The 26,867-nt window shown below is 58.7% G+C and overlaps 1 protein-coding gene across 2 annotated transcripts; it reads right to left on the bottom strand.

Moving 5' to 3' along the window:
- Positions 1-10: 10 nt before the first annotated feature.
- PRODH (proline dehydrogenase 1) lies at positions 11-18,517 on the bottom strand. Of its 2 annotated transcripts, none has more exons than XR_013959517.1 (14): positions 18,130-18,504; positions 13,042-13,250; positions 9,206-9,240; positions 8,667-8,816; positions 7,549-7,613; positions 7,242-7,358; positions 6,742-6,821; positions 5,800-5,881; positions 5,007-5,099; positions 4,770-4,916; positions 3,823-3,998; positions 1,865-2,534; positions 636-724; positions 11-561 (listed from the first exon to the last, which is right to left on the bottom strand). XR_013959517.1 is itself a non-coding variant. In XM_080649526.1 (14 exons), the coding sequence occupies exons 1-14, from the start codon at positions 18,403-18,405 to the stop codon at positions 374-376; spliced, it is 1,806 nt and encodes a 601-aa protein (XP_080505652.1). In that variant the 5' UTR covers positions 18,406-18,517; the 3' UTR covers positions 11-373. The 2 variants fall into 2 exon arrangements, 1 of the variants encoding a protein (XP_080505652.1); XM_080649526.1 differs by having other exon boundaries at positions 2,436-2,534; positions 18,130-18,517.
- Between the last annotated feature and the right edge of the window lie 8,350 nt (positions 18,518-26,867).

The raw sequence follows: 26,867 nt of genomic DNA, 5'->3' as shown, positions 1-26,867 counted from the left end.
GGCTCCTGGCTGCAGAAGTAGTGGTTTATTGACCAGCCCACCTTCCTCAGCCTGGCTGGCCCACCTCTGGGGCTCAAGGTATGTGGAATAGACCCTGGTGGGAAGTGGGCCTTCGGGTCTAAGGTCAGGGGCATGGGCAGAGATGGGGCGGGACCCACTCAAAGGGCAGTTCCTGACCTCAGTGGCTCTGGTAGGTATCAGACAGCCTATACCTGGGTGCCCACATCCTGGGTAGGAAGCAGTTCTTACAGTCTTGGGTGTGGAGAGGTGAATCCGTGTGCGGCTGGGCTGTAGCAGCATTGGCCTAGGGGCCAGCCAGACCCCAGCCTGAGGCCCTGGGAAACCAAGTCTGGCGGCAGGTGGCCCCCGGGCGCTAGGCAGGGCGGTAGAAGAGGTTGCCTGTGTAGAGCCTCCGCTTGAGCTCTTGCCATAGCAGCTGCCGCTCCCGTCGGGCGCCCTTCATGATACTGTTGTTCTCCAGGGCGCGGCGGGACAGGTAGGGCAGCACCTCCATCACAGGACCGTAGGGCACGTACTTGTACACAGCAAAGCCCGCCTGGCCTGCACGCACAGGCAGAGGCGGTGAGTCCTGACCCCGACGCCCCCACCCCACCCCCCAGGGAGGCCCAGCTTACCCAGCGGGAAGCTGATCTGGTCGCACATGCCCAGCAGCTGTCCAAAGTACACCTGGCGGTCGGCGGGGTGCAGGCCCAACTCCTCCATCCTGTGACCAGGCAAGGCAGCAGGTGAGCCCCTGGGCCAGCTCTGAGCCCCCTGCCACCCGCAGATCCCCATCCACATGCTCTAACCTCCATTCTTTGCAGGGCTATAAGCTCTGTCCTGCCCAGACTAGGCCTCTGCCCTGCAGCTCCCTCCTCAGCCCGTGGCTACCAAGTTCCCTCCTTCCCAAGCCAGCCTCCCTCCTGCTGTGCTCACTCCCAATGGCCCTTTCCCTCCTGCTTGTCCCAACCTCCCCTAGTGGTACTCTGACCCAGCGAGGCAGGCCTGCCCAGCAGCCCGCCCCATGGTGTGGCTCGGGGAAGCTTTCCAGCCCTTCCACTGCCTCTTTCCCCAGCCCTTCTGCTCCGTGCCCAGCCCTCACGCCCAACCAGGCCACTTGCCCTCCCCTCACTGGCTGCTCTGCCCCACGCAGCAGGCACCAGCCCCCAGTGGCCATCATGTCTCTGGAAGGGGGCCGATGGACACCGGCCAGGAGATGCAGTCCCCTTTGCTGTCCCAGCCACAGATGAGGCCATGTAGGGCCAAGTAGGCCCCAGCTGAGCCCAGTCCACACTGTTGTTCGGCCACTGAGTTTTGTGTTGGGTTGTTACTTGGTCAAAGCTGACAGGCTATGTGAGGTCCCTGGGGTCTGATCAGAGACCACACTGCTTCCCAGGGAAGGTAGGTGAGCCCGAGTGGCTCGAGGCTCCCTGGCCCCCAGAGCAGGAGGCGGCTGCCACTGCTGTGCATTAGAAACCGTGGTTTTCATTGCAATTTCAGACGGAAGAGGCAGCACCATCCTAACAGAGGAGGAGTGGTGACGTGACTGAACGGGTGTAGAGGCAGCTCTCCAGGCAGAGCCCTAGCAGGCAGCACCCTTACCTCACCTGTACCTTCACTGCCCCCTTAGGAAGCCCCACTCAGCAGCAAGCCTTGGGCTTGGGGTGCCCCTGCTGTGGGATGGGGGCCCCTGCTTTACTCCTGGGAAACTTGAGGACCGGCAAGACTCAATGCAGGGCCTAAGCTCCAGGAGGCAGTGACTGGGGAGAGGCGGGCACTTGGGCCCCTGGTGGGGCACTGCTCGGGCTAAGACACAAGATGAAAGAACATGGCAACAATACGGGAATATTTAAGTTTGCTTCACCTGCTTCCTATATCTCACTTGTAAGGATCCCACCAGTTTTGCTCCACCGGGCAGGCGTTTAAAGAGAAAACAGACCATGTTAAATTCCAAATGCGGCTTAAAATGTTAAGCGTAATTGTCTCTAAAGAGGCCAGGCATCAGAGGCTTCTTGAGGGGTTTCAGCATTCCAACCTGTATTTGTGCATTTTAAGAAGCTATTTATTGACACTTATTTTTTGAATTTGAAACTTTAGTATGCCAGATATTAAAATTAAAAACCAAATTAACTGCAAATAGCTTTTTTGCTACAGCAGTGCCAATGCCTAGCAAGACCTGGTGGGGCAGGGTCTGGGAAGCACTAAAGCCGCCTCTCCCGTTGTCCCACAGATGTTCCCCTCAAACACTCACCGTGCCTGGCAGGCACTCTGTACATCAAGCATGTCAAACTCACGGCCCACGGGCCGCATGTCTCATTTATTTGGCCCATGTTAGCCTTTGAGTTTGACATGTTTGCTGTACATGCTTCCAGGGTCTCACCAAGCTCTTCCCTGACCCGGGAGCACTCACACAGCTGTGGGCGGGGGCCCCTTACCTGCGCAGTGTGAAGCGCACCGTGTCCTCGTTGTGGGAGGCCACCATCACTTCAGCCTTGGCATTGTTCTTCAGCTCCTCCAGGACATAATCGAGGCACCTGGGGGGAGAGGCACGTGAGCCTGGGCCTGGAGAGCTCCCCCCGGGGCTAAGGCCACAGGTGGGCCTAGGGCCACTCAGCCCGCGCCTCCTAGAGGTGCCCATGGTGCCAGGACAAGGAGCACTCGGCCTTCTCAGCACCTGTGAGTGAGAGAGAAAGCAAGCAGCACGGGGGTTAGGCGTCGGAGGGAACTAGCTGAGGCACAGTGCCCTGTGCGCCCAGGACAGATGCGGCTTCACACCCAGAAAGGGTCTTGAAGGAAATTAAAGGCCTGGGGGAGCCCGACTGCTGCAGTGAGAACAACTGGGCAGGGTGTGTCCTCCGACCCAGCAGCTCCATGTCCAGCCACAGCGTCCTCGCCCCTGGGCACAAAAGATGGACAGGGTGTGCCTTGGGTCACCCTTCTAACACAGGACACCGAGCACCCTAAAGCTCGCAGGGACACATGAGCACAGGCACCCTGCGTTGGCCATTAATGGTCTGCACCCTGACCTGGGGGGATCCAGCTACAGCTTTACCAGAAAAGCGAGGGCAGAAGACAGTGCACATACCAACCACGAGGTCTGACCAAGGGAGGGGCACGCAGCTCCTGGGAGGACGCTAGGCGCTGCCGGGGCCGAAAGGCAGGTCAGTGAGGGAGACACTCGGGGGTCTCTTTGAATTTGCAACACATCTGCACCAGCTCGTAGAGAAAGAGCACACAGCCAGCCCGTCTGTCCTGCATAAACTATCACCTGTTTATCTTACGCAGCACGAGAGACCAGGATGGTCCCTGGAACAAGGTGAGTGCAGGGCGGGAAGGGCTACCTGGGCAACCGACAGGAGCTGCCGGGGACCCAGGCCAGTTTAGCTTTGTTAGTCGACTTTTCTATATTAAAAAAGCCGCCTGGCCAGTGTGGCACAGTGGTTGAGCGTCGACCCATGAACCAAGAGGTCACCAGTTCAATTCCTGGTCAGGGCACATGCCCGGGTTACAGGCTCAGTCCCCAAAGGGGGATGTGCTCTCTATCCCTCGCCCTTCCTCCCTCTCTCTAAAAAAATCAATAAAGACATTTTTAAAACGACCTTAATGTTTTTGAAAAAGTAAATCAAAAGCAGAAAACAATCAGTTCTGGCCTCAGGGCAAAAGTCTTGCTCTTACAGAAGCTGCTGTCTCCAGGGCTGCTCCCCCTTCAGCTAGGGGCCCATCGTGTCAGCTCCAGCACCGAGGAGGTGTTTCCCTCGCCCTTTTCTCCCTCCCCTCCCCAGGTGGCCCTGAGGCTCCGGGACCCAAGAAGGTTGGGCGCACCTGTGGTACATGGCGTTGGTGGCCTCGTACGTGGGGTTGATGGGGTCCTCATAGCCGATCTCCGCAGCGCGGGCCCGTTCCTGAGCCATGTACGCACCCCGCACCAGCTTGGCTCCAAAACACCAGCCCTCGCGGCGAGCCAGCTCCAAGTCCAGGGTGACATTGTCGTAGGCATCCTGCAGGGTCGGGGCCCAGAGTCAGTGACTAGGTCAGCCCCTCCAGCCAGCCCTTCCTAGGGCAGGCATGTCAAACTCGAGGGCCACATGCCGCGTTTATTTGGCCTGTGTCAGCCTTTGAGTGTGACATGCTGGGCCTAGGAGCATCCAGGGTACAGTCAGCAAGGGGCACCAGTGCAGCAGCAGGTGGCTGAGGGAGGTGCCCTGTGCGTGCCCAGGGGATCTGGAAGACAGGTGTGGGAGAGAGAGGCCCTTTGACGTCTGTCCACAAGGAATGGTGACGGGGGGCCACCTGCAGCCTCTTCTGTTGGGCCTGGGGCAGTCCTTGGAGGGGACAGACCAGGTGCCAGCAGCCGCTGTGTACGCCAGTCTCCTCAGGCTGACTTGGGGTGGGCCCCTGCCTACATAACCCCTCACCCCACCCGCAGCCTCTAAACACCTCACTGGTCCCCAGGCAGCCCACTCTAGGTTTGTGCTCAGGGGTCCCACCCTGAAGCATTACCGAGGGACATGCAAAATCCTAGTCAAGTCTTTTCTGGGCAAAGGCCCAGAGCTTTCATCGAATTCTTACAGAAAACGGTCGTGCATGAAGGCTTTGACATCTGGGATTGAAAGACATTAAGTGGACCCTGAACAAACTCCTTCATCTTCCTCCCACCCCTTCAACACCCCTGTGTGGGATCTGGATCGACCAACCTCCCTCCTCGACCTGGGGGCTCAGGTGGGGGCGTGCCATCACCGAAGGGTGGGAGGCTCCGGGGCCGGACGTACCCTGAGGTAGCACTGGTACGTGTTGAGGATGAGCGGCTTCTCCACGTTGAACTTGCGCTGCATTTCCAGCGTCAGGCGGCTGATGGCCGGCTGGAAGTAGGTCTGCTCAGCGTCCACCATCAGCCGCACCCCCACCTCGGTGGCTTTCTTAGAGGTCAGCAGTAGGAGAGAGGGTTTGTCTGGGGCTCAGGTGAGACAGGCGCCCCCCAGCCCCCGGGCACATCCCAGGCCCTCGACCTTGGCCAGGACATCCATCCTCTGCAGCATCCTCCTCATCTGCTGCTCCTCCTCCTCGGTGAACCCCGACAGCAGAGGCTCCAGCTGTCCTGTCTGAGGGCACATGCAGGCGGGTGTCAGCAGGCGCTGGACCACTCCTCTCGAAGCCAGTGCTTCCCCTGCCCAGAGTCTACCAGTACCTGTTGCCTGGTCCCCAGAACCAGCGAGACCCCCTCATCCAGGCCCCCTCCTCCACCCTATTTGCGCATGAAGATCAGCGCCCTGCCCTGAGGCCGGCTGGTGGGGGACAAGGCCACTTGGAGGTGTAACCTCACAGCCAGCCAGCACCTGGTCACAGAGCCAGCTGCCACAGGTCAGGCCCGCACCAAATCTGCTCCCACAGCCTCCCCAGGACCCTCAGAAGTCCCCCTTCTGTTCCCACACAGCGCTAAGGAGGCTACCCTGGACCTATCCCAGTGGTCGGCAAACTCATCAGTCAACAGAGCCAAATATCAACAGTACAACGACTGAAATTTCTTTGGAGAGACAAATTTTTTAAACTTAAACTTCTTCTAACGCCACTTCTTCAAAATAGACTCGCCCAGGCCATGGTATTTTGTGGAAGAGCCACACTCAAGGGGCCAAAGAGCCGCACGTGGCTCGCGAGCCGCAGTTTGCCGACCACTGCACTAGACCGTGGGGTCCTGTGGGGCCAGGGAGGACAGTAGTCTTGGCCCAGATAGGCAACAGGAACATGGCCCTTCCCAGCCCAGCATCCTCGGACAGGGCTCACTGGGGAGCAGGGTGGCGTCACCTGCATGTTAGGGACCACCAGGTGCTTGGAGAGCTTGGTCCTGCTGTCGATGAGGCTGTTCCAGTCCAGCAGGTCCAGGGTGCTACGGGAAAAGGGCGGTCAGTAGAGCAATGGCAGCAGCGAGGATCTGTTTGGGGGCCTAGATGCCACACCAGCCCATTCCCTAAAAGAGCACCCCCAAACCCAGTCCCTGCAGAACGCGCCTCCGTGTTCAGTTTCAAAAGTCAGATAAAATATAAATGTCATTCTCTGTTTGAAAAATGAAAACCATCCCTGGCCGGCGTGGCTCGGTTGGAGTGTCGTTCTGTGCACCGAAGAGTCGCAGGTTCCGATTCCTGGCCCGGGCACATACCCAGGTTGCGGGTTTGATCTCCGGTCGGGGTGCGTACAGGAGGCAACTGCTCGCTGTTTCTCTCTCATATTGACGTGTCTCTCTCTCTTTCCCTTCTTCTTTCTCTCTCCTTCCTCTCTCTCTAAAAACAATGAGAAAATATCCTCAGATGAGGATTAAAAAAAAAAAAAAAAAAACCCACAAAACATGAACGTGTCCTGCATCAGGGCAGCAGCAGCTCTGAAAACTCGGGGCTTGCACCAAGACCCCCCGGTGACCTCAGTCCCAGCCCCTCAGGATGAAGCCCGGGGCCCCGCGGGGCTCCGCTGCCCTGGCCCTTCACCTGTCAGCCGGGCAGGCCCAGGGAGGGCTGTACTCCTGATCAGCTGCAGTCACCGAGCCTGTGCCCGAGCTGCCGGCCCTCCCCCATGGGCCCCAGTTGCCAGTCAACTCCCATCCTGTGTACCTCAGGGCAGCAGTTTCTTTGGCGCCATCACCCCAAGGCCCACAGACTTGAGGGGGTGACCAGGATTGGGAGAGGCTGCTGGGACTCAGCTGGAACCACGCCTGACCGGGTAGACGCCGCCACCTCAGGCAGGCGCTGCTCTTACCCAGACACGCCCAGGGTCTCGGCTCTGAACCAGTCCTCAATCTCCTTCCGGGACGCAATGCCCATCTTTGCCACGCTTTCCTGGAAGAAGGGAGAAGGTGTCCGTCCCCGGCCCCCCGGCCCCTCACTCACATTCAGTGTCTCCCACCTGCTGCTTTGTGATCTGTTTTGACTTGGTTACACTGTGAGTTCCGGCTGTGTTTCTGCTCCGTAGGAGGGCCCATCCCCGCGGGTTCCAGATGCCCCTTTGCTGTCCCTGCAGCTCCAGAGCTCCGCTACCTGCAGGGCCAGCCCCTTCACCCTCCTGTCCAGTGTGACCTCAGCCTCTGGTCAGATTCCTTCCCCGCCAAACCCTAGCAGCTTCAGGGTGGGCTGCGGGCCCTGGAGCAGCTGTGGGAACCCACCTTAGACAGTGCCTGGCCAGTTTCTCCCGGGAAGGGCACCTCCCCAGCCCCACAGTGTCCGTCCATCTACTCACACCACCAGGGAGGGGCTGCCCACCTGCAGTGCCGCCACCTCCAGCTTTGTGTCCATGGCATCCAGCCCGGCCTTCCCTTGCTCTGCAGCCATTTGGTGAAAGAACCGTCTCCACTTGGTCAGCACATCTGAGAACTGCAGCTGCAAATGCGGGCCCGAGCTGCCGCCGTGGGTGCATGCCCAGCTCCCGGCCCCAGGACCCCCCTCCCATCCCACCTGCGTACTTGGCTCCCAGCCCCAAAGTACTGGCACATGAGCTTTCCACTGAGTGCTCATGGTAGCCCGCAGTTCCTGCAAACGCGCTCTGCACGTGGAAGGTTGCAGCACTTACCAGAAACTGGGGTCTCCCCAGCGCAGTGAGCTTGATGGCCGAGAAGCCGTCATCGCTGGCTCCACCTGGGGAAGCCGCAGGAAGAGCCCTCAGGCTCCGGAGAGGGGAGGGAGGGGACCAGGAGCTGTGCTCACCCAGAAGCAGAGGGCACACAGCTCCTCCAAACGCCCCCCGCCCTCCCCCCCGCCCCCCACCCCGTGGGGACAGTGACTCATTTGCGTTTGCCATGTGGGTCAGGAGGAGCCTGCCCATTCCTACATAGTCCTGATGGTCACCCTCTCCCTGCTGTTCCTCTCCCCTGCCATCAGCACCCAGGCTGCCCACGGGGGCAGAGCAGAAAGCAGGCTGGAGCGTGGAAGGGGCTCAATCACTACATTTTATCTGGCTTATGGCTTCCAGAGCGCGTCTTTGCTTCTGTGGGAGCCTCCTGTCTATCTGCTCCCAGGCAGAGGGGGCAGGGAGGCAAACAGGTGTCCCTGGCACTGGGCACTGGACGGCCAAGTGTCTGCCTGACCGGCCAGGGTCTCCCCAGCACCACTCTTAGACGACTGTTCTGATCCTTGCCTGTCGGAAGGTGCGGGACCCACTTTCCTGTCACAGGAGGCTGCTGAGGATGCACAGGGGATGGCGCTGTGACCTGGCGCGTTTCTAACAACTACAGGACACGGAGGCCTCAGTGACCCCTGGGCAGGGGCTCCTGTCGCGAGGCTGAGGAGGAGTTCTCCACCGGAGATGGACACGCACGCCCTGAACAGTGCAGCCCTCGCAAACCCAAGCGCCTTGTGTGCCCAGCGTCTTGCCCCTGCCACACCTGGGGGCCGCTGGCCACCGAAAGCCTTCCCAGAGGTCCACACGGGCACCTGGTGCCCAGGAAAGGGGCGGGAGGCATCTTCCTGGGGGTAAATGGGTTCGTGGAGCTGCTGGATGTGCATGACCCCAGCGTGACTTAAGCCTGGCCTGTGGCTCCCCCTTGTCACCCCAGGTTATCCTCACAACCGTCAGGGCCGCCCAGACAGAGAGGAAGCCCTGAGCGCGTGCTCCGGTCCGGCCTTTCCACGTGCCACAGGTTGCTGGGCTGGGCCTGGCAGGGGGACAGCCAGCCAGGAGCGCGGCCCCACCTGAAGCCTCAATGCAGCGCAGGAACGTCTCCATGTGGCCGTCACACTTGGCTTCGTTGGCGTAGAAGTAGGTGCGGGCGCTGACGACGCCGTCCCTGCGGTCTCCGAAGGCCTGGTGGGCCTGGTACTGCTTCTCCCTCTTACTGGTGCCTGCAAACGGCCCGAGCACTCACCGGCCCTGCGCCCGCCCCAACCTCGCTCCCAGCACACAAGATGCCCTGACCCCCTCCCTGCACGGTGCTCGAGGCTGTTTGCCAGTTCCAAAGTCACCTGACCCTGTACCCACGGCTCCTCCCTGGAAGAGCCCTAGTCACATGGCAGACCTGGCTGGGGCGGCAGAACCCAGACCAACGGAGGGCCACGGGATGCGTCCGCCTACTCAGAGCCATGGCCTGGGCGCCCATGGACGAGGGTCAGAACTCAGCACTGCCCTTTGCCCCCTGGGCTGACGATGCCCCCAGTCCAGGTGCCAGCCACGGTGGGCGGGGGAGCAGGGGAGTGGCAGTGAGAGCAGTTGTTGGTGAGCAGCCCCCTCTTACCTCCGTCCTTCCTCTCCGCCGCTGAAGTGCAGGACCTTCGGGAAGGAAGAGGGCAAGGGTCAAGGTCATGCCACCCCAGGCACAACTGACAAAGATGAACCCCTCCGGGTGAGAGAAAACGAGGCTGAGCCCTGACCCTGACCTGAAAGCTGTGTGCGGGCTGGGTGAGCCAGGGCAGGCCAGAGTGACTCAGCCGCCCCACCCACCCAGGCCTCCAGGTACCCGCTCTGAGCTGGGAGGGGAGCAGCCTGGCACCAACTCAGCCCACAAGGCCTGCACCTGGAGAAGCCGAGGGTCCCCATGGGCGGAGCCCCTCCAAGCCTGGACTCGAAGTTAAAGCCCCTGACAGGTGGGAGCTCTCGGAACAGCCCAGCACACGGAGTGCATCCTTGAAGGAGGCCTCGCTCTGCAGCCATTCCTTCTGAGGAGAAGACAGACCTACAGGGCCAGCCAGAGCTGATGAGAAACGAAGACAGGCAGCTGCCAGCGCACAAAATTCCCCAAACCGATGAGTGAGGGCCCCTGGCTTTACCCCCACCCCTCCCCTCCAGGCACCTCCAACCCCTGGGGCCCAAGACTGGCCTCCTGCTCCCACACTCAGCTGGCCCCATCTTTAGCCACCCCAGCACCCCGCTTCACTCTTGCCCCTTAGACTTATTTTCCAAACAGCAACCAAAATGTTTCTTTGAAAATGAAAACCCTCCCATCCTACCTGAATAGCAGCCCTAGCCCTCGTGAGGGCAGGACAGTGAGGCCAGCCCTCAGCCCTGGCCACCCCCACCCCGACTAGCGCCCCCGCCACACTGGCTGCTGCAGTCCCTGGCCGGCCGTGCTCTCCCTGGCACTCTCCAGTCCTGCCTCCCCCCAACCCCCACCAGCATCACAGCAACCACCATCCTCCTCCTCACAGTGGCGTGGGGCGTCAGCAGGAGGCTGAGTCTTCAGATGAAGGGCCCAGGGCTGACACTCCGCAGCTTTATCACCCGGTTTGTATCTAAAGCCTCTAAGTCAGTTCCCACAGAGAGGGCTCAGCTGCAGCCCCGCAGTCCTCCATGACCTCCCGCGTCCTCATACCCGCAGCTCTGCTCACACCCACAGGGAAGGGGCAGGGACTTTCCCTGGGGGCACTCTAGGCCACAGGAAACCCGGGGAAGCTGCTGACAGGGGCCTGCACCTGCGGTGGTGGCCTCACGTGTGCTAAGAGGCTATGGCACCTTTACCTCATTGCCCCCGAGCAAGTCGCCACGGACTGAATCTGGGGCCCTGGGGTAGATGCCGAGGGCAGGACCCACAAGGCCACAGCCTGGGGACAAGAATGGGAGCTACGCCTGCCGCCACGGCTCCGGCCTCCCCATGCCAATCGGAAGCACAGGCTTCATGTAACAGAAGGAAGAGGGAGAGCTATGTGACCATGTCAGCCCCACATACGACATCCCTGCGGGAACAAGGAGCTCCCACCCCAACCCCCAACCGGAGGCCCCTGGGCACGGGCACCTACAGGACCAGCCCCAGGCCCTCCAAGGTGTGGCCCAGGTACAACCAGGCAAAAGCCATCCATTCAGGGAAGGTACGACATGGGAACCCACGGTACGCCCCAAGGCAGGGGCCTGGTCAGCTAGGGCAGCAGCTGGCGGGGCGCAGGCCTGCTCCGTAACCACAGTCCATGGCTCAGAGAAGGTGAGCGTTAACCACGGTAACCTGTTCCCATCGATGGGAACCATTACCTCGGAGGACGCCTCCTGTCTCACTCCCAGCTTGCTCAGCGGCAGGAAAGCCTCCGAGGTCATGGTTATTTCCACCCCCGAGACACGCTGTGCACACTTATCCCAGGGAGCTGCCACCACTCTGGGGACCAAAGCGCAGAGAGCCTCCAGCCAGCCCTGGGTCTGCATAAACAGGGCAGACACGCCTGACATCACGGGTGTCCTTATCACAGCCGACCGCCAGGTAGACACCCTGGCCCCTTTCCCTTCTCCATGGCTTCTGCCTGCTGGGGAGACCCTCTGGGGTCCTCTCCTAGAGTCGGGGCCCTGGCCTCTGCCTTCCAACAAGTGCTCTGGGAAACACCACCCCACACCCTCCCCAGATGGCTACTGTCTCCCACCTCCTGCTTCCTGCCCTGCAGATGTCTCCACACTTCCTGTGCCTTTAACAGTTATGCCCAAGGCAGGCCCGACAATCCCCGCCTGCAGCCTTCCTTTGGGGCAGCGGCCTCCACCTCACTCCACGGTCCATGGGCACGTTCAGAGCCCCTCCTAGCTGGGACCATCCTGTCAGCCAGGCAGGCACCTTGACGGCGCACACCTCAGCCCAGGCCCCTCGGCGGGCACCGGGCCTCTGGCAGCAGAGCTGGGCACAAGTCCTTGGCACATGCCACTGGCATGGCTGGCAGTCACCCTGTTAGGATGGGGAGGGACCACCACTCATGTCCCAGAGCCCACCAAGCGGTGCTCCTTCAGGACAAGGCGGCTCACAGCGGGCAGTCCAAGGGCACAGCCCCTCAGCCCCATGGCAGGGCAGGGAGGAAGCCTGCAGGCCACCCGGGAAAAGGAGTCTTTTCATACCAGAGAGAGAAAATCCCACAGTGAAACCATCCAGCCCTCACCCTGACCCAGCAGGACACAGAGCCCATTCGTTAGTCAACAGGCAGCCACAGCCCCCACTGGAAACAGAGGGGGTGCTCAGCTGGAGAACCCCGCCTTCAAGACAGCGAATCACTAGGCAGGGGCTGGGCTCCCCAGGCCAATTGGCTGTGAGGCTTGGACATTCTGTTCCCAGGGCAGGAGCCTCATGTGACTCCTTTCCCCTCCCTCCCCTCCCCCCCACCCACCCCGAGCCAGGGCAAACACCACAGCCTGACAGGTTATTCAGCAGGCCTGGCCCAAGCCTCGGGTCAGTCGGGCACAACTGCTGTCAGCACTTGGGACTCCAGATGCAAATGAGGGCCCGGCCTGGATGGGTGCAGGCATCAGCGCGGAAACCGGGCCTTTTGCAAAGGAAGGGCAGGTCTTGTCTGTACTTCCCCTAAGGACGCTACTCCAGGAAGTGGAGGGTGACCTAATTCTGACTCAGCAGGGCGGCTCAGGGACGTGCCCACGTTTCCACACTCAAACACTGCCCAGGAACAAACCCTGCAGCAAGTTGGGCCTCAGGAGGGACCCAGGCAGCTTGTTAACCATTCCTGGCTGCACGATCCCTTCCCCACCGATGCCTGGGCAGGCTCCGAACCCACCAGGCAGCGCCCACCTGCATATCAGAGAACCAGCTCAGGGGCCAGGGAAGGGCGGGGTCCTCCCAGAAGAGATGCTTGGGCAGAGCGGGAAGCCTCCACACCAGGGCAGGCACAGCGTCTGTAAGCAACGGGGCAGCCTGTTCTCCGCCTCGAGAGCCACCCAGCGTGTATGCCTCCGCTACTCAACTCTGCCCTCGGGGGGCGACAGCGATTTGAATTTCATGTAATTTTCACACGTCACAAAATACCATTCTTGCTTTGATTTGTTTCAACCATTTAAAAGCGCAAAAGCCATCCTCAGCTTGCAGACGGTACAAAACCAGGCAGTGGTGGGATCGGCTGTGGTCACAGTGTGCTGACCCCTGTTCTCGATGTTCCTCCGGCCTCGTGCACACACAGCCTCCCGTGAAAGCCCAGGGCTGTAATCCTCACGAGGCAAAAATGCAAGAACCCCAGACTGAGGTCCCGGGAATCAGGAGGGCTTCCAGGAATCAGGCTGACCAAGCTCTCCTAGCCCTGGCCTCCTCCCAGCCTGGACCTTGGCCCAGCCCCCGGCTGCCCTGGGGCGCTTTGGGGTTACCACCAGATGCCAGGCAGGCCTTACTCCATCTCCTGGCGCTCCGCCTCCTCTTGGCTCAGGTCCTCCTCCACTCCGTAGTCCAGGATGGAGCCCACACCAAAGGCCCTGTTATGCCGGATTAGGGGCTGGATGGACTCCTGGTCCTCACCGGCCACAAACTGCCCGTAAAAAGTCATCTTCATTAGCTTGTCGAACAGCCGTTGTCCTAGAAGCCTCCTGGTGAAATGGAGCAGCTGAAAGGCAAAGGGAAGAAGCTGTCTCGGGCCAGCAGCCTCCCCTGTCCCCAGCAGGACACCCTGCTTCCCTGACCCCTTCACTCCAACCACAAGGCCTGGACTCTCTCCTAGGGCCTCCATTTTATTTTATTTTATTTATTTATTTATTTACTAGAGGCCCGGTGCACTTGGGGGGCGGTCCCTCAGCCCGGCCTGCACCCTCTCTCAGTCCGGGAGCCCTCGGGGGATGTCCGACTGCCACAGAAACAGGAGAGGCTCCTGCCACTGCAGCTGCGCTCACCAGCGCTCCCCCTGTGGGATCTGGTCAAAACCAGCTCTCCAACATCCCCCGAGGGGTCCTGGATTGCGAGAGGGCGCAGGCCAGGCCAAGGAACCCCACTGGTGCATGATCAGGGCCTGGGAGAGATGCAGGAGGTTGGCCAGCCGAGGAGGGAGTTGGACCGCTGGAGGGCTCCAGGGTGTGTCCGGCCCCCAGCAGCAAGCTAACCTACTAGTCGGAGCATCTGCCCCCTGGTGGTCAGTGCACATCATAGCGAGTGGTTGAGCGGCTTTAGCATATCATTAGCGTATTACGCTTTGATTGGTTGAACGGCCGACCGGTCAACCAGGCACTTAGCATATTAGGCTTTTATTATATAGGAGGATTTTTGTTCATCTTCACTCAAGCATATTTCTTTCCATTGATTTTTAGAGAGAATGGAAGGGAGGGGAAAGACAGGGAAACATTGATGTGAGAGAGACACATCAATTAGTTGCCTCCCACACGCACCCCAACCAGGGCCAGGGATCCAGCCTGCAACCAAAGTACGTGCCCTTGACCAGATTTGAACCCATGACCCTTCATTCCGAGGGCCAATGCTCTAACCACTGAACAAAACGGGCTAGGGCACCAGAGCCTCAATTTTAAAGTGGAGACCACCCCTGTGGCCACTCCTCCTTGCCCTGCATGCTCACAGATGATCCGAGCGGCACTCAGCAGGGGCCTGACCACAGCTGGGTGGATCACGAAGTCAATGGCAGGTCTCTGGGAAGAGCAATGGGCATGTTCACCACATTCCCTACATCCACACCTCAGAGGCTACGCTGGGGAAGAGGAGGATTTGGCACAGCTTTCTAGAAGGCGAGTGCCTAGATTTTTCAATGGTTTGTTCACTGCTTAGTCCAAGTTCCTAATACAGTGCCTGGCAAGGGACCAGGTCTTCAATAGTTATAGAACCAACAAACATGTGCAGAATGAATCTGGGGTGGGGTGTAGGTGGCAATAAGCCAGGTGACCACCTGCAGAGTTCTGTGAGATGAGAGCCCACCCTGGGACCAACGGGGCCACAGCAGCTCAGACCGATGTGCCCCTGAGGAAGGCACCTGCCCCCAAACTACCCAGCTTTCTCCTCCAATCACATCCCGAATGTCTGCCATCATTCATTCAAATGTCCTGAGCGGCTGCTTCATGCCAGTACAATTCTGGGCTGCACAAAACAGGAACTCATATGCCCCTGGGGAGAGACTCCGAAGGAGGAGCAAGGTCACTCCAAGGTCACTCTGACTTAGAGCAGGAAGGGAAGTGTTTGCTAACTTACATGCAGAGAGGGGGGCTTACCAAGGTGAGGGGGTGACACAGCTGCTGCAATGGGGATAGCCAGAGTGGGAGGAACCTCCAGGGGATGGCTGCTGGGAATGCCTGGGTCTTCTGCCCCTATCCCAGCTACAGACAGGAAAAGCCTGAGGGTTCTCAAATAATAGAACCCCCTTTATTGTGGGGAAGATCTGTTGGGATCAGGGTTTCAAGGAACAACCTCTACTCTAAGCAAAAGCATGAGCAAGTCAAACATCTTCATCCTGAACCCGTCTCAAGCAGCCCACACTGGCCCAAAGGCAGACAGGCCCGGAATGTGGGATGGCGCTCTGTGGAGAGGCCTCAAGGCCACCTGGGAGCAGTGCAGGGCATCCCAAGGACGAGGTTCTCCAGCCATCACCTCTGTCTTGCTGCGGCCCGTGTCTAATTCTATTGTATCGCGTTGTTTTTATAAAGAGGATTAGAAATGGAAAATGAAAGTGCCAACAGGGAGGACAGGGCAGCCTAACACTGAGCCAAGGACAAAGCAGCCTCGCAGGAGGAAAAGCAGGTCTTTCATTATTATTATCATTATTATTGATTTTTAGAGAGAGAGGAAGAGAGAAGGATAGAAACCTCGATGAGAGAGAAACATCATGGATTGGCTGCCTCCTGCATACCCCCTGCTAGGGATCAAGCCTGCAACCCGGGCATGTGCCCTGACCGGCAATCAACCCAGTGACCTCTTGGTTCATGGGTGGATGCTCAACCACTGAGCCACACAGGCCAGGCAAAAACTTGTCATAAACATATCCAAGATCATCCCAGCGGCAGGCAGGGCGGATGGCCATCCCCGGCTCTGGAAGGAGCCCGTGACAGTGTGCGCACCAGCTCTGGCACCACGTGTGGAGGTGTCTCCTCCCAGGCCTGCAAACGTTCCCATCCAGGGCCACATGGTAAATAATTTATTTAGGCTTTGCGGGCCAAACTGCCTCTGTCATCACTATTTCACTCTGCCAACACAGTCCAAAAACAGCCACAGCCACCACTAATTGAAGGAGCAAGAGCAGAGCTGACGCTTTAGTGACAGAGACAGGAAGGCTGGGACTGGGGACTCTGGGCTGGTGCCCTCCCACATACCCTGCACTGCGCTCTTCGCTGACCTTCTCTGCTCCAAGGGCAGGCGGGGCTCAGAGGGCATGGCCACCCACCCAGGTCACGGAGCCAGTCCCTCACCCTCTCACCCTGGCGAAGGGGAGGCCGACCTGTCGCAGGGCTGTGGAAGCGCACAGGGCAGGGCTGACGGTTTCAAATCCAACTCCAGAACAAGTGGCCACTTTGCAACCATCTGGGCAGCACGACCTGACAGGAGGGCAGCCCCACCTTCTCTCCAGGTGGGGGCATCTCTCCAGGTGGGGGCATCTCTCCAGGTGGGGGCATCTCTCCAGGTGGGGGCATCCTTCGTGGATTGCCTCTTGCACCAGTCACACGCCCTCTAGTTCTCATGTAAAACGTGGATGCGTGCAGCGCACGGCTTTAGTGGGCCCTCTCCCCCCGCCTCTGGCAGGGACACGGCAGTGTCCCCTTCCACCACCTTCTGCACTGGCTCACACCCAAGCGCAGAAGCCTTTATCACGGACGACCTGGATTTTCTAAACCATCTCGGTGTGGCCCCCACCGAGTCCGGAGCCAATGCAACAGCTCAAGCCGGGCCCCGCAGGCTGCCCCTCTCCCTGGGAGCAGATTTAATGACCCCCGGCGCCCCAGCAGGAATTGCAGAGACCAGCACCACTGAGCAGGAGTAATTCTCAGCAGGAAGAATTTTTACTGCAGGGCAGAGGACAGGGAAGGGCCACAACTCTGTGCAGTCTGTCTGGCCTCTGCCTCATTTCCTCCAGTCCCAGGCACCGAGACCACCATCACTAATGGGACCACCAGCAATGACAAAGGTAGAACAGGCCTCAATGGGGGGCGGGGGGCACGCAGAGCACCTCCCACCCACAGTGGGCTCCTTGAGGGCATCCCCAGGGCACAGGCTAGACTTGAGGGAGCCTAGGAGGGGCCTCCAGCCTCTTCCAGGCACCCACAGCTCAGTCCCTGCATCCCAGCACGTGCCCCTCGCGGGCATCACAGAGAGCGCCCCCCAGGTAACCGAGGGCCTCCAGCTATGCTGGCCTCACTGCTGGTTTTGAACCCGGGGAAGAAAGTCCAGTGCTGTGCCTAGACAAAATCTCGCCTCGCTGGTTCAAGCCCTCTCCCTCCCTCCCTTCCACCCACACCAGGAGCACAGCTTCTGCACCGCTCATCCCAGTTCCGCCTGGCAGTCCCCGTGGTGCCCAGACTGTGGGAGCCGGTCGCGTATTTGCCCTCCGCAGGGACCCCACAGACAACCACTCCATGCCTCCCTAAGTCTTCCTGCCCCCAGCTGCCTCCTCCCTCCTGAATGCCGCACCCCCAGTGCTCCCTGCTCCTTTCTGGCTTCCCCTCAGACTGTGCGTGCAGCTTCTGGAAGGATCCAGGCCAGCACCTCCACTGGCCTCAAAGTCCCTTCAGAGCCACCAGACTCTGACTTTCTGGACCTGAGCCCTCACCTCCCACCTGCTGTGACCCGGCCTTCACCTAAGCCTGAGATGTGGCTCAATGCTCCTTGGTCCAGCCTCCCCCAGGGGCGGAGGGAGGCAGCACAATGCCTTCAGCAGTTTCACCTGAGAAACCACGGCCAACAGTAAGAACCTTCCAGACCCTTGGTACCAACTTGCAAACTGTTCCCAGGATCCCTTTGAAAAAACTACATCTCTACCCAGAGTGCCAGTGGCTAAGGCCGTGTTCCGCTTCTCACCTGCCCCAAGCCCTCACACTTTTCAAAGTTACCACGTTAAACGTTTAAAAGTTTGGTGTTTGGGCAGCTTCCCATTTCCTCTCCCAACACCATCTGTTCACAGTGGCTGTGTCTGGGAAGTCCCTGGATCACGGAGAACTGGGGACCCAGGCTATGAACCCTTCAATTCCACCAGACTTAGCTTTGGGCAGCACGGAGGACACTCAATTTTAAATTTCAGATCACAACTTTGTATTACTGCAAGCGGTATTGAGCTCAACATTTAACTGTTCTTTGTTTTTAGTTGGCAGTACTCAGATGTAGCAAAATTCAGGGACCAAAGGAATGCAGGAAACACCTCCCTCCCCGACTTCCCTCGCTACAGGTGATGCCCACTAAGCCCCTTCTTTACACGCTGAAACTTCATAACGAACCCCGGGACGAGCAGAGGAACCCGGGGGCCTGCGTAACCGCCCGCCCACCGGCCCACCCTACGACCCGCGCACCTGCTCGTGGTGCGCCAGCAGCGTGGGCGAGGCGCACAGGCGCAGCACCAGCAGGCTGCGCGCCAGTTCCCAGCTGCGCCGGCTGCGGTACGCCTCCTGCGCGTTGTCGAAGTCCACGGTGGGAACCGGCGGCCGCACAGCCTCGGCCGCCCCGCGTCCGCGCGCGGCCCCCCGGCCTGCGGCGGGCTGCTCGCGGGTCTTCGGCGCCGCCGTGGACAGCGGGGCGACGCGGGGAGTGCGGGAGCACACCGCGGCGAAGATGCGCCTTAGAGCCATGGCCAGGCCCCGGCGTGCGCGGGAGTTGCTTAAGTACCCGCCGCCGCGCCGCCCCGCAGGCCCCGCCCCGCGCCCAGCCGCGCCCGCTTATCCCGAGGCCCCGCGGAGCCCCAGGACCCGCGCCCCCTCCAGGGAAGCCCCGCCCTGCGCTCGGTCGCGCGCTCCCTCCGGAAGCCCCGCCCCGCCCCGCCCCGCCCCGCCCAGCAGGCGCGCCGGCTCCTGGGAACGCCCAGCCCCACGAGCGTTCCGGGACGGTGTGTGTCCCGTGTCAGATCCTGCGCACCGAGCGGCCCCACTTACGCCTGAAACCCGTCTTTTCAGTCCGTGGCCACACCCCCAAACGGGACCCTGTCTCCTAGGCCACCCACCCCCAACTCCACCTTCCCCGCTGTAGACTCCGTGCCTCTGGCCCGCTACCAGGTGTGAGAATTCTTTTTGGGTTTCCCAAGTCGCCCAGAGTCAGGTGGATCCTGAGCCGCCACTCAGCGCCATGGCACACCTGGGCTCCCCCCTGATCGTTGAGCCGCATAGACTCACAGCTGAGGCCGGGCCTGCAGAGAATCCGGGAAGGCGGTCCACTTCTCCTGCGGTGTAAAGAGGCGTTTGGGAAGCCATCGGTCCTCTTCCCAGAGCCCCTTAGGAACTTGCCCAACTCCACTTCCCTCCTGTCTTCCCAGTCCCACCGCCCACCCAATGGGCGGCCCGGAACCTACAGGCTCCTTTGGAACCCATGTGGTCCCCCTGGTTTCAGTCCCCTCCCCAACCTCCTCTGCAGGCCCTCAGTGCCACCCTTGGAGCTGGCAGCAAAGCCACCTGCTTTGCCACCTCCCTCAGGCCTCCCTTCATTCCTAAGGACTTCCCACTCTGGGCCTAGGATGCCCTTCCTTCCAACATTACATTCAGAGCCTGCCGCAGGAGACAACACCTTCTGGGAGGGACCTGCCGGACTGCCCACTATAGCACCCCCTCCCCATCACTCGCTCCTGGGCCCCTCCAGTAGCTCCTGAAGACATGTTTGTACCCCACAGCTGGGTCTGACTGTGGGTGGCTGCCTCACTCCCCACCTCACCCACCTTGCCCACCTGGTCCACCTGGTTCACCAGGTGCTCCATGCATATTAGTGAATTGGACACCCTGGTCTGTTCAGCACTGTTGACCACTTGCAGCCTCCAGGCAACAGCTTGATGAAGAGGCTGATAAAATTGAGTTCATTTCAGTCAATATCCACGTTTAACAGATCAGCTACCATCCCCCATTCCTCAACTCAGGGGCAAGCAACTATGAGGATAGTGGCAAGTGATCCTTTCTCATAGCAGCTCTATTCACAACAGCCAAAAGGTAGACCATCCCAAGCGTCCTTCAATGGATGGATGGAGAAACAAACTGTCTAGTACACTCACAGTGGAATATTATTCTGCAATAAAAAGGACTAGAGTACTGATGCATCAAGCTACAACGCAGACGAACCTAGAAAACATTATGCTAAGTGAAAGAAGCCAGACACAAAAGACCACATGTTACAGGATCTTATTTCTGGGAAGTGTCCAGAATAGAAATAGGAAGTAGATTAGTGGTTTCTTGGAGGAATGGGAGTGACTGCTAATGGGTGTGGAGTTTGGGTATGAAATTGTTTTGGAACTGGATAGTGGTAATGCTTGCTTAACTTTGTGACTATTTTAAAAAACATACAGTTGTACCCTTGAAATGGGTGAGTTGTGTGGTATGTGAATTCTATCTCAATAAAGCTGTTGTGATTAAAAAAAAAAAAAAAAGCCAAGGATCACAGTTACAACATTTGCTTCAAGGAAGCCTGTGGCCTGGACATGGAGGCAATGGCAAGCAGAATGGTTTGGGGCTGCAGAGAGAGGACACAGGAGCAGGGCTCACGGTTTTCCCTGAGCCCATCCACTCACCTCCAGGTTGAGGCCAGAGGGGTATGAGTGTCTTGGTGCCCAAGGTCCCTTGGGTGGGTGACCTACCTGTAAATGTGCCCGTGGAGATAAGGCTGGCCTGAAAGATGCCAACAAATATGAAAAAAACAACTAAGTTTCACAGATGCTCCGTAAACATCAAGAAGCCAGTTCAGCTGCGAATAGCTGCTGGCACGTTTTGAAGGAGGGACAGTCCCCAGGGCCAGAGATCCTAGTGGGAGATTGTGTGGGGTTCTCCAGGAGGTCAGCCAAGTGGGGGTAAGTTGGGGGCATAGGGCAAAGAGCTGGGTCCAGTCCTCCAGCTCTGGAGACAGGCTGATTTGAGAAGGCCTCAAAGGACTTGGTCATGTGGCTGTCATCTCCCCCCCCCCACCCCGCCAACCCCCCCACCCCCACCCCTGATGTTGGACCAGTCAGCAGGGCCAGGAGCTCCTGAGAGGAAGCTTGCAAGACACAGACCTTAATGGGAGGCCAGCCTGGGTACCTCAGGACACTTATCGACCCCTTTCTGCCACAGTCATGTGACTACGTCGTGTGACAGTCCTTTCTCTGTATTCCTCCCGTGTCCCATCTTGTACTGGTACTCAGTGAAATATTGGTTTTCACTTCGGCATCAGAGTTCATTTGGATTTATTACAACTTGCCGCTTGCTCTACCCATTTTTAACTGATATATTTGCTCCGACTACACGCAGAGAAATTCATTCATATTTGTTTAATTTGGGGTTTGTCTTCCTGTTATCGGGCCGCACCAAACACAGGCTGGTATTTGCTCTCCTGGCGCGTAAATTCCCTCGTCGGCATGTTATCCCTTATCCACTCCATGTTCACAGATTCTGCTCGAGCTCTATTTAGCTATGGAATTGTGTTCATTTTTCTCAGAGCCGGTGAAATATGATTGCATTTCCTGATGCCGAGATTGTCTGCTAGATCCCAGGACACACTGTTATGTTTACGTGAATGCGGTCATGCTTCACCACACCAGCCACTTGGGATGGTCACTTACAACGCACATGTGAAGAAAGGCATTTAGATCCCCCCTCCCCATTCTTTTCTTGTAAAATCGGGTGCACCCTAAATGCTGACAAGTGTGGCAATCACAATCTTCCCCAGCTAGGAGCTATGATTACTGCCCCATTTTATGCAGTAAACTAAGGCCCCCGAGAGGAGGAGCAACAGGCTCCGGGGCCCACAGCAGGGTCTGGAGCAGAGTTGCTGTCCCCAGGTTGCTTCTTCCACCTTCTCCAGTGGTTAGGTCAGTGCCGGCACCAGGTGAGCCCCGGCTGGAGGAATCTTGGGAACCCACAGACCAGGGAGCCCAACAAGGGCACAGGCCTTGAAAGGGGGCCAAGCCAGAGGACCGGAGGCCCCTCGAGGCAGAAGAGAAGGAACGATGATGAGGTTGAGGCTGGATAAACGTGCATTTTTGTGGCCAATGTACTGGCAACTTCTTGTGACGAAGGCGGCTGGCTCAGGACTCCAGAGCCTTCAGCAGGACCGAGCAGGCACGTGCTGCCTGACGACCAGAATAACATGACAACAGCAGCCTCGACCCCAACTCCTGTTGAGAGGGGCCAGTAAGTCAGGTCAAGTGAAGTAGGGGAACTGAAACAGCTGAACAAATTGGACAGCAGGTGCAGAAGGTCACCTCCCTAGAAATGACACCTAGGCCTCAGTTGTATTTCTGCTCCAGGCCCAGAAAAGCAGCAAAACCAGGTGGGTCACACCAAGACCAGCTGTAATGACTAATGATTCCCTGCCCTGACACTGACCAGTCCGTGGACACCGCAGCCCTGGAGGGGCACAGCTAGAAAACTGATGAATATTCTACCGAAATCCTCCCCTGAGACCTCCCCTGAGATTCCTGCCCGGGAGAAGGAGATAAAGCCACAGGACAAGGGGCCCAGCTCCTGCTCTTCCTCTAGGGAGCAGCCCCACCTTCCCCTTCCCCTCTCCTTCCCCCACACGCAGGCATCTCCTAAACCCTAAAGGACCCCAGGAGGCGTGCAACCAGGGGAGCACGGGGCAGCGGCAGCTCATCCCAGGCTAACACCTGACTTCCCAGCGAGCTAGGGCAGCCAGCCGAGGCTCTCCTGCTGCCTTTTCGATGCGAAGCCCTTTCTTGTTTTACATCCCCAGCTTTCATAACGTTCCCTCATAGGCACCTGGACTCACGTTGTGAAATTTTTCCTGCACCAAGTCAGGAACCCACTCACTGCCGGCTGGTCCTGGGCAGACCCACAAAGACCAGGTCCCCTTTCCAGTAACACAGTTATGTCCCCAGCACAGCCGCACACCTGGAACTCACACCCTGCAGAGGCCACAGGCGGGAGCTTGGAACTAAAGAGAGTTTGGGATTTCCTCCTCAGGGAAATGAGAATAATAGTAAGGCCATCCCCCACATCCCCGCCCTCTGCATGGGTTGCGGCCTAGTTTGACCTGGGGGTGCTTAGCACAAGCCCTGCATCCACTAAGAACCTGACAAGCCAGAGCTGTACTATCACCATTGCCTAGGACAGTGGTCGGCAAACTGTGGCCCGCTCTGTTGACTGAGTTTGCCGACCACTGGGATAGGGGCTTAATCACAAGGAACAACAACAGCCTGTAATTATTGGAATTGAGAGTCTAGGTCAGGGGTCGGCAAACTCATTAGTCAACAGAGCGGCAAACCACGGCTCGCGAGCCGCAGTTTGCCGACCACTGGCCTAGGGCATTGGGAGACCAGGACCCCTGCTTGAAAATGAGCAGGTTACGGGGCATGCCCTGCTGGCATTGGTCCTGGGGACACGGACCTTGTGGACGGTTGACATGTCCTAGGCAAGCCTCAGAGGCAGGGCCATCCTAGGAAGCTACAGCTTTGATATCCTTGAGGTTCCCTGGGCCCCCACACCCTATGAGTCTGGGGGGCTGCCACCCTTAGGTCTGCGCATGATGTTAGAGACGTGCCACCTGGGGCCTGTGGGGTTGACCAGGAGCCAGGACTCTTGGTGATACTGGGCCACCCTGTCTGCTCCAGCAGAGTGATGGTGACACCCCGACTTAGGCGGGGACTTCCCACGGCTCCTCCAGAGAGCTCACCTGGCCTCAGGTGGGACACAGAACGATGCCTCTGATAGGCTGGTCTGGTGGCCTCTGCATGTGCCCAGGCCCAGCAGATGCCCTGGGAGGAGGGTGTGGGACAGATCCAGTCACTTGTTACCTTACAAACTTTTGTATGTACTACATTGGGCTCTTTATCCCAACAATCATGAGTGACTTCGGTGACAAATAAATATTGTCTAAGTGCTTAAATAACAGCCATAAAAAGAAAGGGCAAAGCCGTGGCTTCTGGCCGAATGCTCTTGAGGGGCTGGCTTGAGTCAGGACTCTGTGGCTGGGCCTTCGTGACTTGGACTCAGGTGGAAGCGGCCCCGCCCTGCTAGGGCCTGGCACAGGTGAGGCCTGCACAGCGCTCTATCCACCGCACTCTGCCCCAGGTGGGAGGCCCCTGTGGGCAGCGATGACTGTGCCCTCTGGCTACCTGCTCAGGGACCCGGGCCTTCCTGGAGGAGGTAACACCTGAGCGAGGACAAGGAGGACCAGGCTTGGTCGGGGAGAGCTGGGGCCTCAGGGATCACATGAGACTTGGCTTGAGATGTACCAGCTGTGTGTACCCCGAGCCTGCCACTCCAGCCAGCAGTGTCCGGGGCAGCTCCCAGCCCCGCCTCTGACTTCTCAGGCTTTCCCACAGGCACCGTGCCCCTCGTCTCCCGCCAGCAGTACCAGGATGGGCCTGCTCCCCACACCCTGTGGGCTCCCATCAGTCCCAGCTCCCAAATTGGGAGTGCCACAGCCTCTCCTGGGGTTTGGGGCATGGGGGAGGCAAGGGCTGCCTCCCCTTCCTGCCCTGCCCCTACATAGACATCAGAACTTCCACTGGGGTCACCAAGTTGGGTCCCCTTGGGTGGGAGACAGGGACAGAGGGGGCTGCACACATCACCTCTCAAGGCTCCAGTCCCTCCTGCTGCCCCAGCAGCTCAGGGGAGGGGCAGGGCTTTAGGCCTCGTGCAAGGCCATCTCCTTGGGCTTCCTGGTAGGCAGGCATTTCAGCCCCAGGTCTCCTGGGGGTTACTTGGTGACTGGGGCAGGGCAGGCCTGGCAGGCTGGGTCTCTCTCTCGCTCTCTCTCTCTCTCCCCCCCGCTTAAACATTCTTTAAAAAAAAAACACTTTATTGTTGAAAATATTATATATGTCCCTAAAACATTCTTTAAAAAAAAAAAAAAAAAAAAGCAAACATGTTCTTTATTGATTTTGAGAGAGAGGGGAAGGGAGAGGGATAGAGATAGAAACATCCATCGGCTGCTTCCTACACGCCCCCTCCTGGGGATTGAGTCCACAACCTGGGCATGTGCCCTGACAGGGAATCGAATCCGTGACCTCTTGGTTCATTTGTCAGCACTCAACCACTGAGCCACACCGGTCGGGCCAGGCTGGGTCTCTCCACTGCAGGGTCTTGGGCTGAGGTCTCTTCCTGATAGGAAGGTTCGGGACATCTTTAATGTCGCCACAGGGGTCGATGGGCTGGGAGCACCATGGGGCACCCACACATTGAGAGGATGGAGTGTCTACTGAGGTGTTAGCCACAGGGACACGTATCCCCGACACACAGGAAGGCAGCGCCTGCAGGGAAGCTTCCTGCCCTGAAAGGCCATGGGAAGGGGGTCAGGGGTTGAATAACTCTTGTTTTTATAGTGATATTTTTGCATCGACTGCTCTTTTTCTCCATCATGTTTTGCATAAACAATGAAATAACCCTATGGCTTACTTTGTAATGTGTAATAATCTGGGCCAGGTAGAGATGTGGGCCCCCAGGAAGCCCCCCATAGATACCCTTCAGCCCAGGCTCTCGGGACTTATCAGCGATGGAGTCTCTGGATGGCTGTTCAAGGCCTTTGGCTCCTCCGTGGGAACTGCCCAGCGCATAGTCAGCAGTTCTGCTGAAGTTGGGCAAGCAGCCCAGCTACCCCACTGGGGACGCCCAGGGCCAGATGGATGGAGCCGCTCACGTGGCCGCCCTGCAGCACATTCTGACGCAGGTGGAAGGTGCTCAGGGTGTGCGGAGCCCTGTCGGCCTGGCACCCCCCCAACATCGTCCTGTCCCCACCCCAGCTCGTCTGCATCAATCCCTCAGCCCGACATTGATTTTCCCTCCTCACCTGGCGGCCAGGCTTTGATGTTGGGACTCTCTGTACCTCCGGGTGCTGCGCGAGCTGTCCTTGGCCTCCCTGCCCCTGCAGAGCACACAGCTGAAGTCCTCCTGTCATTTTTGTTGTTGTTGTTAATCCTCACCTGAGGATATTTTTCCATTGATTTTCAGAGAGAGTGGATGGGAGGGGGAGAGAGAGAGAGAGGGATAGATAGAGAAACATCAATGTGAGAGAGACACATTGATTGGTTGCCTCCCGGCCAGACCCCAACCAGGGCCAGGGATGGAGCCTGCAACCGAGGTACATGCCCTTAACCAGAATCGAACCCAGGACTCATGGGCTGACGCTCTATCCACTGAGCCAAACTGCCTAGGGCTCCTGTGCATTTTGCCACTGCCCTGGAGAGGCCACCACGCACCAAGGCACAAATGACCCAGTCCCATGGCCATTCCTGCACAGCCACTCGGGCCTGCAGGCCTTGAGGGGCTGCCACTCGGGTGGCTAAGGAAGGACTTCAGGCTGTGACAGACCTGTTATCACAGGCAGCAGCACTGAGGGGCCCCTCCTTTGATTAATGTTTAAGTGTGTCGGGGCGTGGGGAGAGAGCTGTTTCCAGCTGCCAGGTGGCGGGGCTCAAGGGGAAGCAGGATGTTGGGGATCCCATGCCCTCTCTGGGGGCTGAGCCTGGAGAATCAGGGTGCCCACTCCAGATGAACCCCAGCGAGTTCCCCAGGGACTAAGGGAGAGTCTTCCCAGACTCTAGAGAGACTGAGGTGGGTGCCAGAGAGCAGAGCAGGGCAAGCATGGGGCACAATGGGATGGCCCCGCCTCTAGGCCATGAGGATGTCAGCAGGAGGGAGCCTGGGGCTGCCCAGAAGCCAGGGGGAGGCAATGGGGAGGCGATGGGGAGGCAATGGGGAGGCTATGGGGAGGCAATGAGGAGGCTATGGGAGGCTATGGGGAGGCTATGGGGAGGCAATGGGGAGGCAATGGGGAGGCTATGTGGAGGCTATGGGGAGGCTATGGAGAAACATAACATGCAAGCACTAGGTTCTAAAGCAGAGCCCTGTGGGGTCCCCGAGCCCCGTTGTCACCTCTGCCTCTTCCTCGGCCCCCTCCCAGTTTCCAGGAACCTTGCTCTGGGCCACCCAGGCCTCAGGCTCAGGCTCAGAGACCTTTGCATGCTTTGGACACCACCTGATGTTTTGAAAAAGCTCCTTTCCTTTTTTTTTTTTTTAATCCTCCCCTGAGGAGTGAGGATATTTTTTTCATTAATTTTTAGAGAGAGTGGAAGGGAGGAGGGGGAGAGAGAAACATTGGCGTGAGAGAAACACACGGATTGGTT

Source organism: Plecotus auritus, assembly GCF_963455305.1.
Source record: "Plecotus auritus genome assembly, chromosome: 13".
Lineage (NCBI taxonomy): Eukaryota > Metazoa > Chordata > Mammalia > Chiroptera > Vespertilionidae > Plecotus > Plecotus auritus.
This window is presented reverse-complemented; position numbering and strand designations above follow the sequence as displayed.

Coding starts and splice junctions, on each gene's coding strand:
- PRODH (XM_080649526.1), bottom strand. CDS start 18,405: ATGGCTCTAAGGCGCATCTTCGCCGCGGTGTGCTCCCGCACTCCCCGC. Junction 13,251..18,129: donor TGCTGGCGCACCACGAGCAG/GTGCGCGGGTCG, acceptor TTTGCCTTTCAG/CTGCTCCATTTCACCAGGAG. Junction 725..2,435: donor GTGCGCTTCACACTGCGCAG/GTAAGGGGCCCC, acceptor GCCTGGTCACAG/GATGGAGGAGTTGGGCCTGC.